Here is a 12,743-nt window from a genome sequence, read left to right as displayed (position 1 = left end):
ATGCTCCATCTCATTAATCAAATCAAATATTCATATTCAACAAAACACAATATTGTCAGCTTCCATACAATCCCGATGTAATTCTCTACGACTTTTTGCACTTTCCACTCTAAGAGCACTGGTTCGATGACTAGAGTGGATTGCAACTAGCGCTACGAATACACTGAAGGCAATTTCAAAAATTGAGTTTCAGAACTTCTTTGGGCAGTAGAAACTTGAATGATGATGATGAAGATAATATCTCATTTCATAAAACAGGCTTCCAGAGATTCAAATATGATGAACATGTTGGTTATAATCATAATCATTTGCGCCAGCTTCTCAAAGAAACTACATAGCTCGAGTTATTAGGAGGTGCGTTTTCTTGTGGTCGCCCATTTAGGTAAAGCACTGAAGTACTTTGTAGGACATAATCAACATTATGCTTAGCTGTGATAATGGCTCGATTAATCAACAGCAAATCCATTCATTGCTCTTCAGAGGAGTTGTAATTCAATATTCGTCGAGGTATTAGCCAGGAAAGTAGTTGTTTTCTCCTTTGAAGAACGGCAGAATTTATTTTCAAAATATTGAATTAACCATAAGACATCAGTTATGGCTACAATCTAAAATTATTTTCCCCCGCAGTTTAACAAATTGAGGATACGATTTGTCAAATTGAGTGCCTCATATTTAATGACATTTTCTAATTCTACAAGGAAAATTTAGTCAACTTATAATGAGGTTCTATTTAATTAGGTTTTGTCTTCAAATATTTCATTTTTTTAAGAAATGTCATAGGAGTTTCTATCCCGATAAATCCATTTATTTTGAGCAAATGAAGTTAGCAACAATGATTTAGGATAATTTGAACTAGCAATCGTTATAATGTTTATTCCATTACAATCACATGATCTCCAAATTACGCACACTTGTCTAGTACCGATGGTAATACCCTTAAATAATTTTGTTTCAATGTCTCAATCAAGTTCGTCAGTTTCAACGTCTGTACAATTAATCATGTTGTCGTTCAACTATGTTCTTCGCTATTTCCTATTGTACTAACTAATGTAGTAGTACTTAGCCGCGTAAGGCATTGGATGATGAACAAATAAAAGAACTGATCAAAATTAATATGCAAAATATCATCTAAAGGTGAAGCATAACACAATCATATAATCAATCATATATATTAGAACAAATGTATTTCAATGAAAAACACGCTAACATTTAATCTAATATATAATATAAATTGAAGCTTCATAGTCAATCAAAACAAAAAAATTTAATATAAGAAAAAAATGACTGAAGAGAAAATTAGCTGTTCTAAAAGCGTGGGGTGTTTTGTATATTCATTTTGTAATGAAACTTGTAAAAAATTTTAACAATTAATATTAAGCACCCTACACTTTTAGAAAAGTGATATTAATTGTCTCGTTATTCATTTTATTCTCATACCAAGAAGCCTTTTCCACTTTTTAGTATGATTAACTATTTTCCTTTTTTTTTTAAATTACAATTTAATGGATTTTACTAGTAATCCAAAGCTTGATTTGCTATTTTTGCTGGTGTGTTTGGAAAATCTAAATCAATTACCGAATTAAAAATTTTAATGATTTAAAAAACGAATAATACTTCAAATACAACTGCCGATTCTACTAACTAATGAAACCACTGAATTGTTTTGGAATATCGCATTTTTCATATTTTAATTAAACATAGATAATAAAACCATTTTAATTAAAAAATTATTCATGTCTCTAAATTTTATTATTTTTCTCAATTTATTGCCGTAATAAACATTTTATACAAGGCTGGAAAATTTATTGAAAATATTAATTGAAGTTTCGTTATTATCGACGGAAATTATGCTTTTGCTAAAGCTATTACAATATGTTTTTCCATAAAAGGTTCTAGACAAAATAGTTTCACTATCTTTCCTAGTCGGCCCTCAAGTTCAAAGTAACAGTTTCAGGGATAGTTTATAGCATATAGGACTGTGCATATGACAGAAATGCGAACTAACAAAGTATGTAACGCTAATAATATTGCCAAACAAGCATTGCATCAAATGTTGACTTTTTTATTATAATAATAAGAGCAAATAACAATAGTTGTAATGAGTCATAAAGTAACAATACGAGGATTGTTACTTTTTGATCTAGACAAATGAAACCAAATATTTATAATTGGATATGGCTTTAATTTATTATTCTTCATTAAGATGAGTACACTTTTGCATGCAACCAATTGTCGAAGCATTTTTTCCATTCCGATTGAAGTACCTCCAAAAACGTTGACCTCGCATATATTCATGAATCATCGAGTGTCTCGATCTTATAGACATATTTTGAAGCGCCGTGATTGAATTTTTTCAGAATCTCTTTCGACACGATACGAATTTTTTTTGAACTATTTTCAAATTATACGGTATCCAACGCGAACAAATCTTCTTGACAGCCAAATTTTCATGCAATATTGAATGTATACAAGTGAAAGTAATTCCCAAGTATTTCTCAATTTCACGGTATGTCAAATGACGATCTTGCAATATCAATTCACGCACAGCATCGATGTTTCTTGGCACAACAGTCGATTTTGAACGACCTTCACTAATCCAGCGAAACACGGTAGCTCGAGGTGATGCTCATCACCAAAAGTCGAAGCGAGTTGTTCGGCATACTGCTGTTCGTTTAATACACGTCGAAAATCATAGAAAATTATCGCATGAAAATTTCATTCCATTCAACAACTATCTGTCAATCTGTATGAAAGCAATGTCAGATTTTACATATTCACAACAGCATTGCCATATCTCAAAACTTAAGTTGGCAACCTTTTTCGATATAGCATTTTAATACAAGATCTGCAAACGATGTCATCGGATTGATTGAGCGGAGACAGTTTAGTTGATGGGACGATTTAGACAGAATAGAAGATTCAAGACCAGTGAAAAGAGTATGGGTCGCATCAATAGACAAAAAAAACAGAGCAACTTGTTATGAAGTAATTGATGCTATAATTAAAAAAAGAGACAGATTCGAATACGAGGGTTACCACTTTTTGTTTTGTTTTAAGGTATGGCAACACCTATGTGTTGAAAAATAATGACATCTGAAAATTTTTGTTTTCGCCTTGTATTTCAGGAACGAAAGTATTTCTGTTTGTGTCTATAAAAGGTTTATAAAAAATTGATACAGGGTCGCGAAAACTGCGTGTTTAAAACTTTAATAATAGTTGAGATACAGTGCAGTCTCAAGAAAAACGGGACACAGTGTACAGATGACAAAACGAGTTGTTCGCGTCAGATACGGTATAATTTGACAATCGCTAAAAAATAAGCTTGTGTCGTTTGATGCAAGTAAATGTTGAAAACAATCAAACGCGATGATTCAAAAGACGTCTATAAGATTGTGACAAGCGACGAATCAAAGATCTATTCATATGAACCCGAAATCAAACAACAATCGACTGTATGGCTCTTTCAAGACGAGCCAAATCCAACCAAAGTTTTTCGAGTATGAACCACTTCGAAGCAAATGGTTGCGTTTTTTCAGAATAACTGGATATGTCGCCACAGTTCCATTAGAGCAACATAGAAAAGTCAATACTGAATGGGACATTAGCATTTGTTTGCCAGAAGCGTTCGATAAAATCAAAGAAACCGATCGCAAAAGACGAATCATTCTCCACCAGAGCAATGTGGGTCACACATCAGTTCAAACAAAAACGTTTTTGAACAGTTAAAACATCGAGTTAATGGGACATACGTACAGTCTTTGTTTGGCATCCAATGATTTCTTCTTATTCCCGCAGATGAAAAATATATTGCGAGGTTTTTCTACACCCAAACAAGCGGGTTATGCGTTCAAATTACATGTTTTGTACGTAACCCAATCGGAATTAAACAAATGCTACGATAATTGGTTTAAACGCATGCAAAAGTGTATTCATCTTAATGGAGAATATTTTGAAAAATAATAAAGCCATATCTAATTATAAATATTTGTTTTCATTTGTCTATCTCAGAACTGAAGTAGCAGCACTCTTAGTAAATATAAACATTAAATAACATATATAAGGGTATGTTTACTACAATAATCCTTATCATATTTTTTCAATAGAATTACTAAATAATTATTGTCATTTACAAGGAGAGATTGTTTAATAGATGGGGTTGAAAAAGTACTTGATAAAAGAAGTATAGCATTGACATAATCAAAGAACAGCACTTAAAACAACAAAATAATAATTATAAAAAATAAATTGGGCCATTGCTGCTTTTCTGTATCTTTAATGTGCATTAAATCAATATTTGTATGGCAAATAGTGTTTGGCATTTTAAATCAAACCTAACACAACTAAATCTGACAATATCCATGTTGCAGAATGTAAGGCTATTTTCGCAGACACAGAATACTTACAAGAGTTTAGTAATAGGATGTTTTAATGAAATTTAACTTAAATTATAAATAGGTCCTGATTAAGAATCACTAACAAAAGTTTTTATGAAAGGTTCTTTTTACTATTTCAATTCATTAAAGCTACAACCAACAATATTGCAGTCATCTAATGTTTTTAATACCTTTTTAAAGAGGTGTCGCTTGTTGTAAAATACTGTTAACATTATTCTTCCTAGTAGCTATAAGTCATTTGTAAATACCACTAGTAGCGTAATTCACAACTACTAATATTCACTTTGTAATTTCCCTAGTTTTACTATAATTTGGAAACTACTTTTGTATAGCAATATTGGTACTTACCTCAAACTTATGTGGCTAGCTCTGAAACAAAAAAATAATAGTGATTTAATCATTTTAAACACAAAAAAGACAAATTGAAATAAATGTTTTTTGATATGTTATTAATTTAACAAGAAAAACTTTTTTGCGGTTTTATAATGTGGGTGTTGTTATGACAAATTTCATTTAATTTTTAGTTATTTAGATAAATGATTTTAAAATGTTAAAAAAGGTACTCTCGTAATAAATTTACAATTGGAATAATAGATTTAAAAGTGAAAATGAATAGTTCAGAGACAAAGGTCAGAGGTTCTTCGATCCCAAATACCCAAGTAGGCGAACTTAGCAGTTCAAATAAGCGATTTGAAATCTTACTAGAAGAACTTGGAATCTCATATATAGGTCTGAGCAAAGTATTTTAGCAAATACGAGGGTCACACTGGAATTTGCAGATACTCAAATATTAAAAGATCATTTCGAAAATTTTGGTCCGTTCGTTAAAACCAATAATCAAAAACTTCTAATTAACATTATTTTGAAATTTGTTGAATATCTCCTTCTTATGTTTTCGTAACCTATTTTTAGACGCTGTTTTAAAATTTCATAAAAAAGTCCAGACACATATTTTGTAATTCACTAATTATCAGTCACTGGTCTTGAATTTTTCTTTTCACCAACACTGCATGAAAGTCGAATATTCATAGTATTTTTGTTAAAGCAAGTATCAATTTTTTAAAAATAAATTTGGCCTTAACTTTCAATAAACAAATGGGACACCCATTTGCATCATCGTTTGTGATCTCTAACATATACTGTGCGACTGCCAATCCCTTAAGTCATCTCGTCACAGTCAGAGTCACAGTCTCACCACAGTGGGCAGTCGGACAACACGCTTTTTGTTCTCTAATGTTAGCTCTTGCCTAAATTCTTCATTGCAAATAAACACTAGTTCTCGCTATTTCACCAGAGGTTATTAACATTCCACATTAATAAAATGTCGTAGCAAAGCTCGTACTAAACTGACTAAAAACTTATACAGTATTGAACAAAACAATTCCCAAGTATACCACCTACAAGTATGAGATTCATTTAGAAGACTTAAAATTTTCAGCATCAAAATATTTGATAAACAAAGAGAAAATCATGTTGCAAATTACTTTCAATTGCATGGAAAGATCTTCATGCAGATCCGTATTTCACCAAAATTAAAATTGATAATAAAAATTGAGTCAATAACCCTAAGGTAAAAATTCAAAGGTTAAGAATTGACCCACCCTGCCCTAAAATTCTCAATAAGAAAAATCGAACATCAAGATCATGGTCATTGTTTTCTTCTATTGTAAAGGCCTTGTGTGCCTTAAGAGTTCCTAACAAGAAGAACATCTATGAAGTTCAATAGTCAAAGGATTTTCTAATTATCATTACAATGCATCAAGTCACAAGCTGTTTTTGTTAACTAAAATTCTTCCTGTTTGAGGAAAACCAATTTACTGGTGAGTTTCAACACCATATGAAAACCTGAATTAACTTGCGACCATTACTGAAACTAAGAAGGACACGACAGAGCAATTAAAAACTTTTATTCAGAAATATTTGCAGTCATGAAATCAACGTGCATTGCTAACCAAGTGCAATAATTTGAAGATTTTATGAAAGTTCGTGTTCACTTTATGCAAAAAATAGTTACTTATTATTTATAAAGCAAATGAAAATAATGAACAATTAATTAGTGAGAAAAATAATATTTCATTCACGTAGGAAGTGAGAGGGGTTAATATTTGAAAAAATTAGGTTCCGCTTCCTTAATATTCGGTGTTTTTAAAAAGTTTGCATATAAAAAAATCTGTATGAACATACTTAATACAAATAATACTCGACCTCCTTGTATATATCTAATTATTAAGGATTTCAAGTTATTGGTAACCGAAAAAATTCTTGTAGCATATTATAAGGTATGAAGGTCAACTAATTTTACTATATTTCAATTTTACATATTCAATCTGTATGGATTTATAGCAAACTCTTGCTTTTTACTATGATCTAATCGATGTAGGCAAAGAAGTAGATCGATCGATGATAGAGAATAGAAACCAGGCAAGGCCAAGGCTAATTAACCAAAATACATATAACAACAAAAGAAGATATGATGAGATATGATAAGAAAGAAACAAAAAAGAAAAAACACACGAAGTAAAAAGTAGAAGCAATAGAAGAATGTGAATGAATAAATAAGAAATCGTCACTAGGAGGTGAGGAAAAAACAAAGTAAAAACCAGAGAGCACTGCAGAAATGAGGAGAGAGCAATCATAGGAAATCAACAATGAAGAGTTGGAAGGTGAGCCAAATATTTCAATAACTAATTAAATGACACTAGAGGATATCATCATGCAACAACAGATAGCTGAACCAAAAAAGTTGAAGAAGATAAAAGAGTTTTCAGGAACAGAGATAAAAAGTGAAATGTTGAAAATGGAAGAAAAAGAAGAAAGGTGATTAGACTTGCTACGAAAACTACGGGGGTATAGCACTACACTGGATGTGGCCTGCAAAGCCTTTGTCAGAATAAGAAGAAAAAAACTAGGACCAATTCAAGAATTCGGCGGATATTAGGGAGGCTTAGAGAAGAACGAAGCGCGACGGAGCAGATTTTTTCCTTAAAAACAATACAAAACAATAACCCAGAAGAAAATCAGAAACTTCTTTACTGTTCATAAATTATGAGCAAGCTCACGATGCATTAGAGAGGACAAAGTTACATGAGGCTTCAAAATATTAAGGTGTAAAACTAATAAGAACGGTGCGATTAACTCTGGACAGAACTGAGATCAAAGTATTATCGAAAGGAAGGTTATCAGAAAGTCTAAAACTACTCTACTTTTTAGCCTCGCATTGAATGTAATAATAAGGGAAGCGCGATTACAGATGATAATGTAGCTAGCCAGGGGATACACAGAACAAATATAAAGAAGATGGGCGGACAGGGTAAACAGAAAAAATACTAAATATATTGGAATGCAACGGCAAAAGAAGAATAATCAGTTTGAAAAAGTTAAGTCCTCGATTATCTTGGAGTGCTGATAACGAATACGAAAGGGTTCGAAAATCAGATGCAAAGGGATATAGAACAATGGAGTCCCTAAATAATAATCTGAGAGCAAAAGTAGAGAATATACAATGTACACAACGATGATTATTTCCCAGAAAATGAATACATAAGTATTCATTCGAAAGCTCGGAAAAAAAAATATATATATATTTCTTTAATTTCTTAGATCTAATTAATTTACAAGAAGGCCGATATACAAACAACTCATGTCGTTACCTTTCTTAATAAAAGATGAGAGTGACATTAATTATAATAGTTGTACTATTTATTATTGCTCAATTAATTTGTTTTGTCACGTTTTATTGATGGATCGTTCTACAGTTCATGGACTCTTAATTTTCAAATGTTTACTTTAGATAGTAATTAATGATGAATTTTGTTTTAATTGGTAGATAATATTCGTATTTGAGAAAGCAAATCAAATAAGGAAACAGAAAAACTGTTGGGTATTATCGCCCAAACGACTAAAAAGAATCATTAGAGGTGACATGGAGTTAATTTGTTATATCTTTTCCCTGATGCACTATCTTATCAAGACAATTGACAAATTTGGAACTGATTATCTATAATTATCCTTTTGTTGGTATATTTTTAATTGAATAACCTCAGAACGTCTATAAGAGGCGGTCATATCAGATAACCAAAAACATCCTTGAAATTGTGGTTAAAAGCGCAAATGTAAAAATAGTTAACATGACAAAGATAAATACTATTTCACAAATATGAAAATATTTCCAAATTGATAACTTATCTCCTTACAATGGAATAAGGAATGGAATAATATATGTTGGGGTACATATACCATATTGCTAAAGGAAGGAACAATTAACAGCGACTGTTACTGTACATCATAAGACCACTTAAAAATGCCTTCAGATTAAAATTAAACCATATGCAGAAGAAAAGAATTCTCTTTTACTGTATCGTATGTCAATAAATGACGGTTTAATGAAGTGCACATCAACTTGTTTCCTCGAATCTGAAACGAATGCTCCTAGGAAAGAAATATCAATCAAATTAGTAAGTAGTTGCTGGGACAGAAGCCTATTTGATGCCAAACAAAAATAATTCCATACAGTATCGTATAAAATATAGAGAAGCGTTGGACGAATTCATTGTTTAACACTCCAATAAAAGTATATTAATGATTAAAAAGGAATTTGGTTAAAACACGTGTTCTTTGTTTACTCTCGTTAACGACAATATCTTACTCAAACTATGAATTTCAGTCATCAATGCGTCATCACGATTACGGATACTGCGAGAAAACTACTATTTGGGATAGCAAGTTCTCTCACAATCTACATATTGTCCAAATATTGCTTCCTCCGATTATTTATTTGGTTCCTTGCAAAAGTATTTTCTTCGAATAATGAAGTGGATTGGAAATCACCATAGAGGATAGGACGCCCTTGAACATTGAACACAAATATTTGAAAACAGCGGAGATTACTTATTTCATAAAACTGTTTTGTTTTATTCAACAAAATTAATTTGAAAACGTATTGGAAAACGACATCTGTTATTATTAGACATGATAAAATGCAAATTTCATTTTTTTTAAGAATTATCGTGAATCATAACCCAACCCTACTTTATTATTATTTCAAATCAATTCAATTAGAAATGGTATGTAGAGATCAAATCAAAATGGGAAATTTCATTCATAAAAGTGATTGGGAACCAGGCGTTACATCGTACGAGAGGTATAAGAAAAGTTTGCGACCTAACAAAGAAACAAGACTTTATTTTAATCATTTTTATTTTTCAATACAGTCTTCTTTTGAGTCTATACACTTAAGCCGGTGATGTTCTAAACTTTTTAACCCTTTAAAATAATAGTTGCCGTATAGGCGTTAATGTTTGCAATGACATCCTTCTCTGATGTAAATCTCTCTCCTGCAAGTGAAATTTCAAGATTAGGACACATGAAAAAATAGCCGGTAACCTGATCTAGTGAATATAGTGGATGGTGAACCGATTGGAAGTGCAATTCATGAATTTTAGCCATGGCAATTACCGAAGTGTGAGAAGGTGCGTCATTCTGATAAAAGAGCTCTTTCTTCAAATGCAGTCGTTTCTTTGCAATTTCTCGTTTTACCATCGTCATACTCCGCTGTTATAGTGTTGCCTTTTTAAACATATACAATGAACTATCCTGAAAAATGGTCGCCATTACTTTTACTATCGTACTTTTACGATAGATAAAACAGTCTTTCTTTTGTTCCGACCAGTTACGTCATTTGTAATCCACTGTCTTGACAGTTTATCAATTGAAGAGTGAAGTATGAAAAATCCGAATTATTTCGCTTAAATCGCAGCAATAAGATTTGCTTGTTCAAATACGCAAAAACGCGCACTTATTTTACGTATGCATATTACCTTTCCAAACACAAATAGTAAGTGGCAGCTCGATACTCGATTTTCTCCATTTTCAGCAAAATCGTTACACTCACTCATAAGATTGTCAAACATAACCGTCCAAAATGGCTCTCTCAACGCATGCACAAATATATTTTTCATCTTATATTGATAAGTACTGATATATTCAAGTTGAGGTCGGAAACTTTTCAGACAACTCTCTTATTTAGGTTACGCGATTAATAATAATATAGCTAACAAATAAAAGGCTACAATTGTATATATAACGATACCTGTTATGTGAAGATTTGAACAGTCTCAATTATTCCTCTAAGAGTTCCCATAGTCAATAGAAAATGCATTACAGTGTAGTCAATTTCTTCTTCAAACTATTTTACAGAAAATGCTTAAATCGAGAATAAAGGATATAAAATTAATTGCACAAATGTAACCCATTTGAGATACTAAGGATTATATTTACCACTTCTAGGAATACTAATATTTATATAAAGTGTTCCTTTCAAGAATAGTTTAGCAATTTTATTGATTTATCATATTATTCGCTGGAAGTTTTTAAAACTGTGGATTTTTCAGAAGAGCTTTGTTATGTACATTTTATGCCGTTTTATGGTTAGACGTTTCTTAGCTGTAATATTTTTCTTATGCAAATAGAGCCACAGTTATTGAAAAAACAATATAATTTATATTTTTGTTTTTGTTGCTCTTGATTTAAGACTACTAAAATGTATTTATAATATATCAAGTTCTTCAGTTCTTCAGAGTATTATACTTGAAAGCGTATGAAATAAAAGATAAAGATCTTAGAGAGCTGGAGCTACTGAACTCGCCAGTACATCACAATTTTACATGAAACTCCAAAGTTACTAAAACTCCTTTTTTTAAAAACATATACTTATAACAAAAGCATACATCAATGTCGACAGTGGTCTTTTTTAATAGTTTCATTTACATTTTTTCCAAAAATTGAAAAATATTTGACTTACGTTGTTGTGACCTAATAATGATTTATTTTGAATATTCATATTTTTTTTGTTTGATGTCGTCGTCAAACTTTTATCAGAATATTTCCTCTAAAAATCATTGGAATTAAGTTTTTATTTCTCATAAATGAAGAGCATAGCAAGATTTTCATTAAATCGTGAATGTTTGCTACTCAAGAAAATAGGTTCATTATCACCTTGCGGTCTTGATTGGAAATATAGCTTGTAATCATGTAGTACTCATTGAGGTAGGTAGCCAACCAAGGGATATTTCTGATTGATTTCAGTGAGGTTAGGAATTGTTTTAGAAGCCATATTCATATGCCGGTTTGGACCTTACAGTTAGCTTATTGGTTGCATTTCCCATTAACTCCTCAACTGCTGATGATCAAAAGAAAAATACCATTTTATTCCCTTGTCTCTCTGCCATTATCCCACACTATGCACAACGACGTGTGATGGTGTAGTTCGAAATTCATAAATTCCAAAGATAGTAGCTCTGTGAATTTGTTAGGACCTTAGTTCTTGATATCATTGCTATAATCGAAAAATGACTTTTTACAAAGACTTTTGTTATTACGACTTGTTAGAGTTTGAAAAACTCAGTTTTGAAGATTTACGTTTCTTTAACTCTGATGTACAGAGTTTCCAATTCATTTATCCACGAATATCGAAATTCTGGACAATTAAAATAATTCTATCTATTGTACAATATATTTCTATAACATCTCATGTAGTTTTAACAAACAAATTTTTTTTCTTGGAAAGTTTGCTGAACATGTACTAGTATTGTGATCAGTTTATAATAGAAAAACATACTAAAATGTTTTACCTCAAAAAAAATGTAGCAATCAATAATTATTTCGATGCCAATACATACAAAAATACCATATTCATGCCCTCCCACACACAATTCTGACGCACTTTTCAAAGCTATTAATAAACAAATGAAATTTTAATCACTAATTTATAGATTATAACAAATAAAATTAACTCACCCTATTTGATCCATATTACCTAAGTCCTAACCTACTGAGCGAGCACTGATTACTATTTAAAATTAACAAATATAAAAACACGATAATACTTATCGAGAGAGACGATTGTGTCTACGAGTATGTAGTAAAATATTATTGTATTCAAATATTCTTAAAATATTTTATGTTGATAATTAACTGTTAAGTGTTGAAGCAAATAATATAAGATTGCAAATCAGTATTTGAGATATATTACTGCTTAATTAAAAATTATGGTATGATAAAATTATTATCATTTTAACGCGTTTTTGTTCTCTAATTTTGTGATGTTTTTATTTCGCACGAAATGTAGTGGCTACTACTCCACCTTAAGGAGCATCGAATAAAAATTTAAGATTATCGTCAAAATTATATTAATTTTAATTAATTAATTATATTAATAAGAAATAAAACATTCTTTTGTACTATAATTATGTCTTCTATAGTTAAATACTTTAATGTTCAATATGACGTAGACATCTATAATTTGCATTGGAAATTTTTAGATTTAATTGGATTGGTGTAAGACTAAAAAAT

The 12,743-nt window shown here is 30.9% G+C and overlaps 1 protein-coding gene across 1 annotated transcript in view; it reads right to left on the bottom strand.

Annotated features, from left to right (window-relative positions):
• LOC130452441 (facilitated trehalose transporter Tret1-like) overlaps positions 1-12,529 on the bottom strand; it is a 51,613-nt gene extending 39,084 nt beyond the window's left edge. Inside the window, exons 1-2 of the mRNA XM_056791723.1 lie at positions 12,189-12,529; positions 4,743-4,763 (exon numbers count right to left, since the gene is read on the bottom strand). Of these exons, the coding sequence (XP_056647701.1) occupies positions 4,743-4,763; positions 12,189-12,202 (35 nt within the window). The 5' untranslated portion in view covers positions 12,203-12,529. The remainder of the gene's footprint in view (positions 1-4,742; positions 4,764-12,188) is intronic.
• Between the last annotated feature and the right edge of the window lie 214 nt (positions 12,530-12,743).

The sequence above is a fragment of the Diorhabda sublineata genome, chromosome 1, assembly GCF_026230105.1.
Source record: "Diorhabda sublineata isolate icDioSubl1.1 chromosome 1, icDioSubl1.1, whole genome shotgun sequence".
Lineage (NCBI taxonomy): Eukaryota > Metazoa > Arthropoda > Insecta > Coleoptera > Chrysomelidae > Diorhabda > Diorhabda sublineata.
The sequence above is the reverse complement of the archived record's forward strand: the minus strand, read 5'-3'. Positions and strand labels throughout refer to the sequence as shown.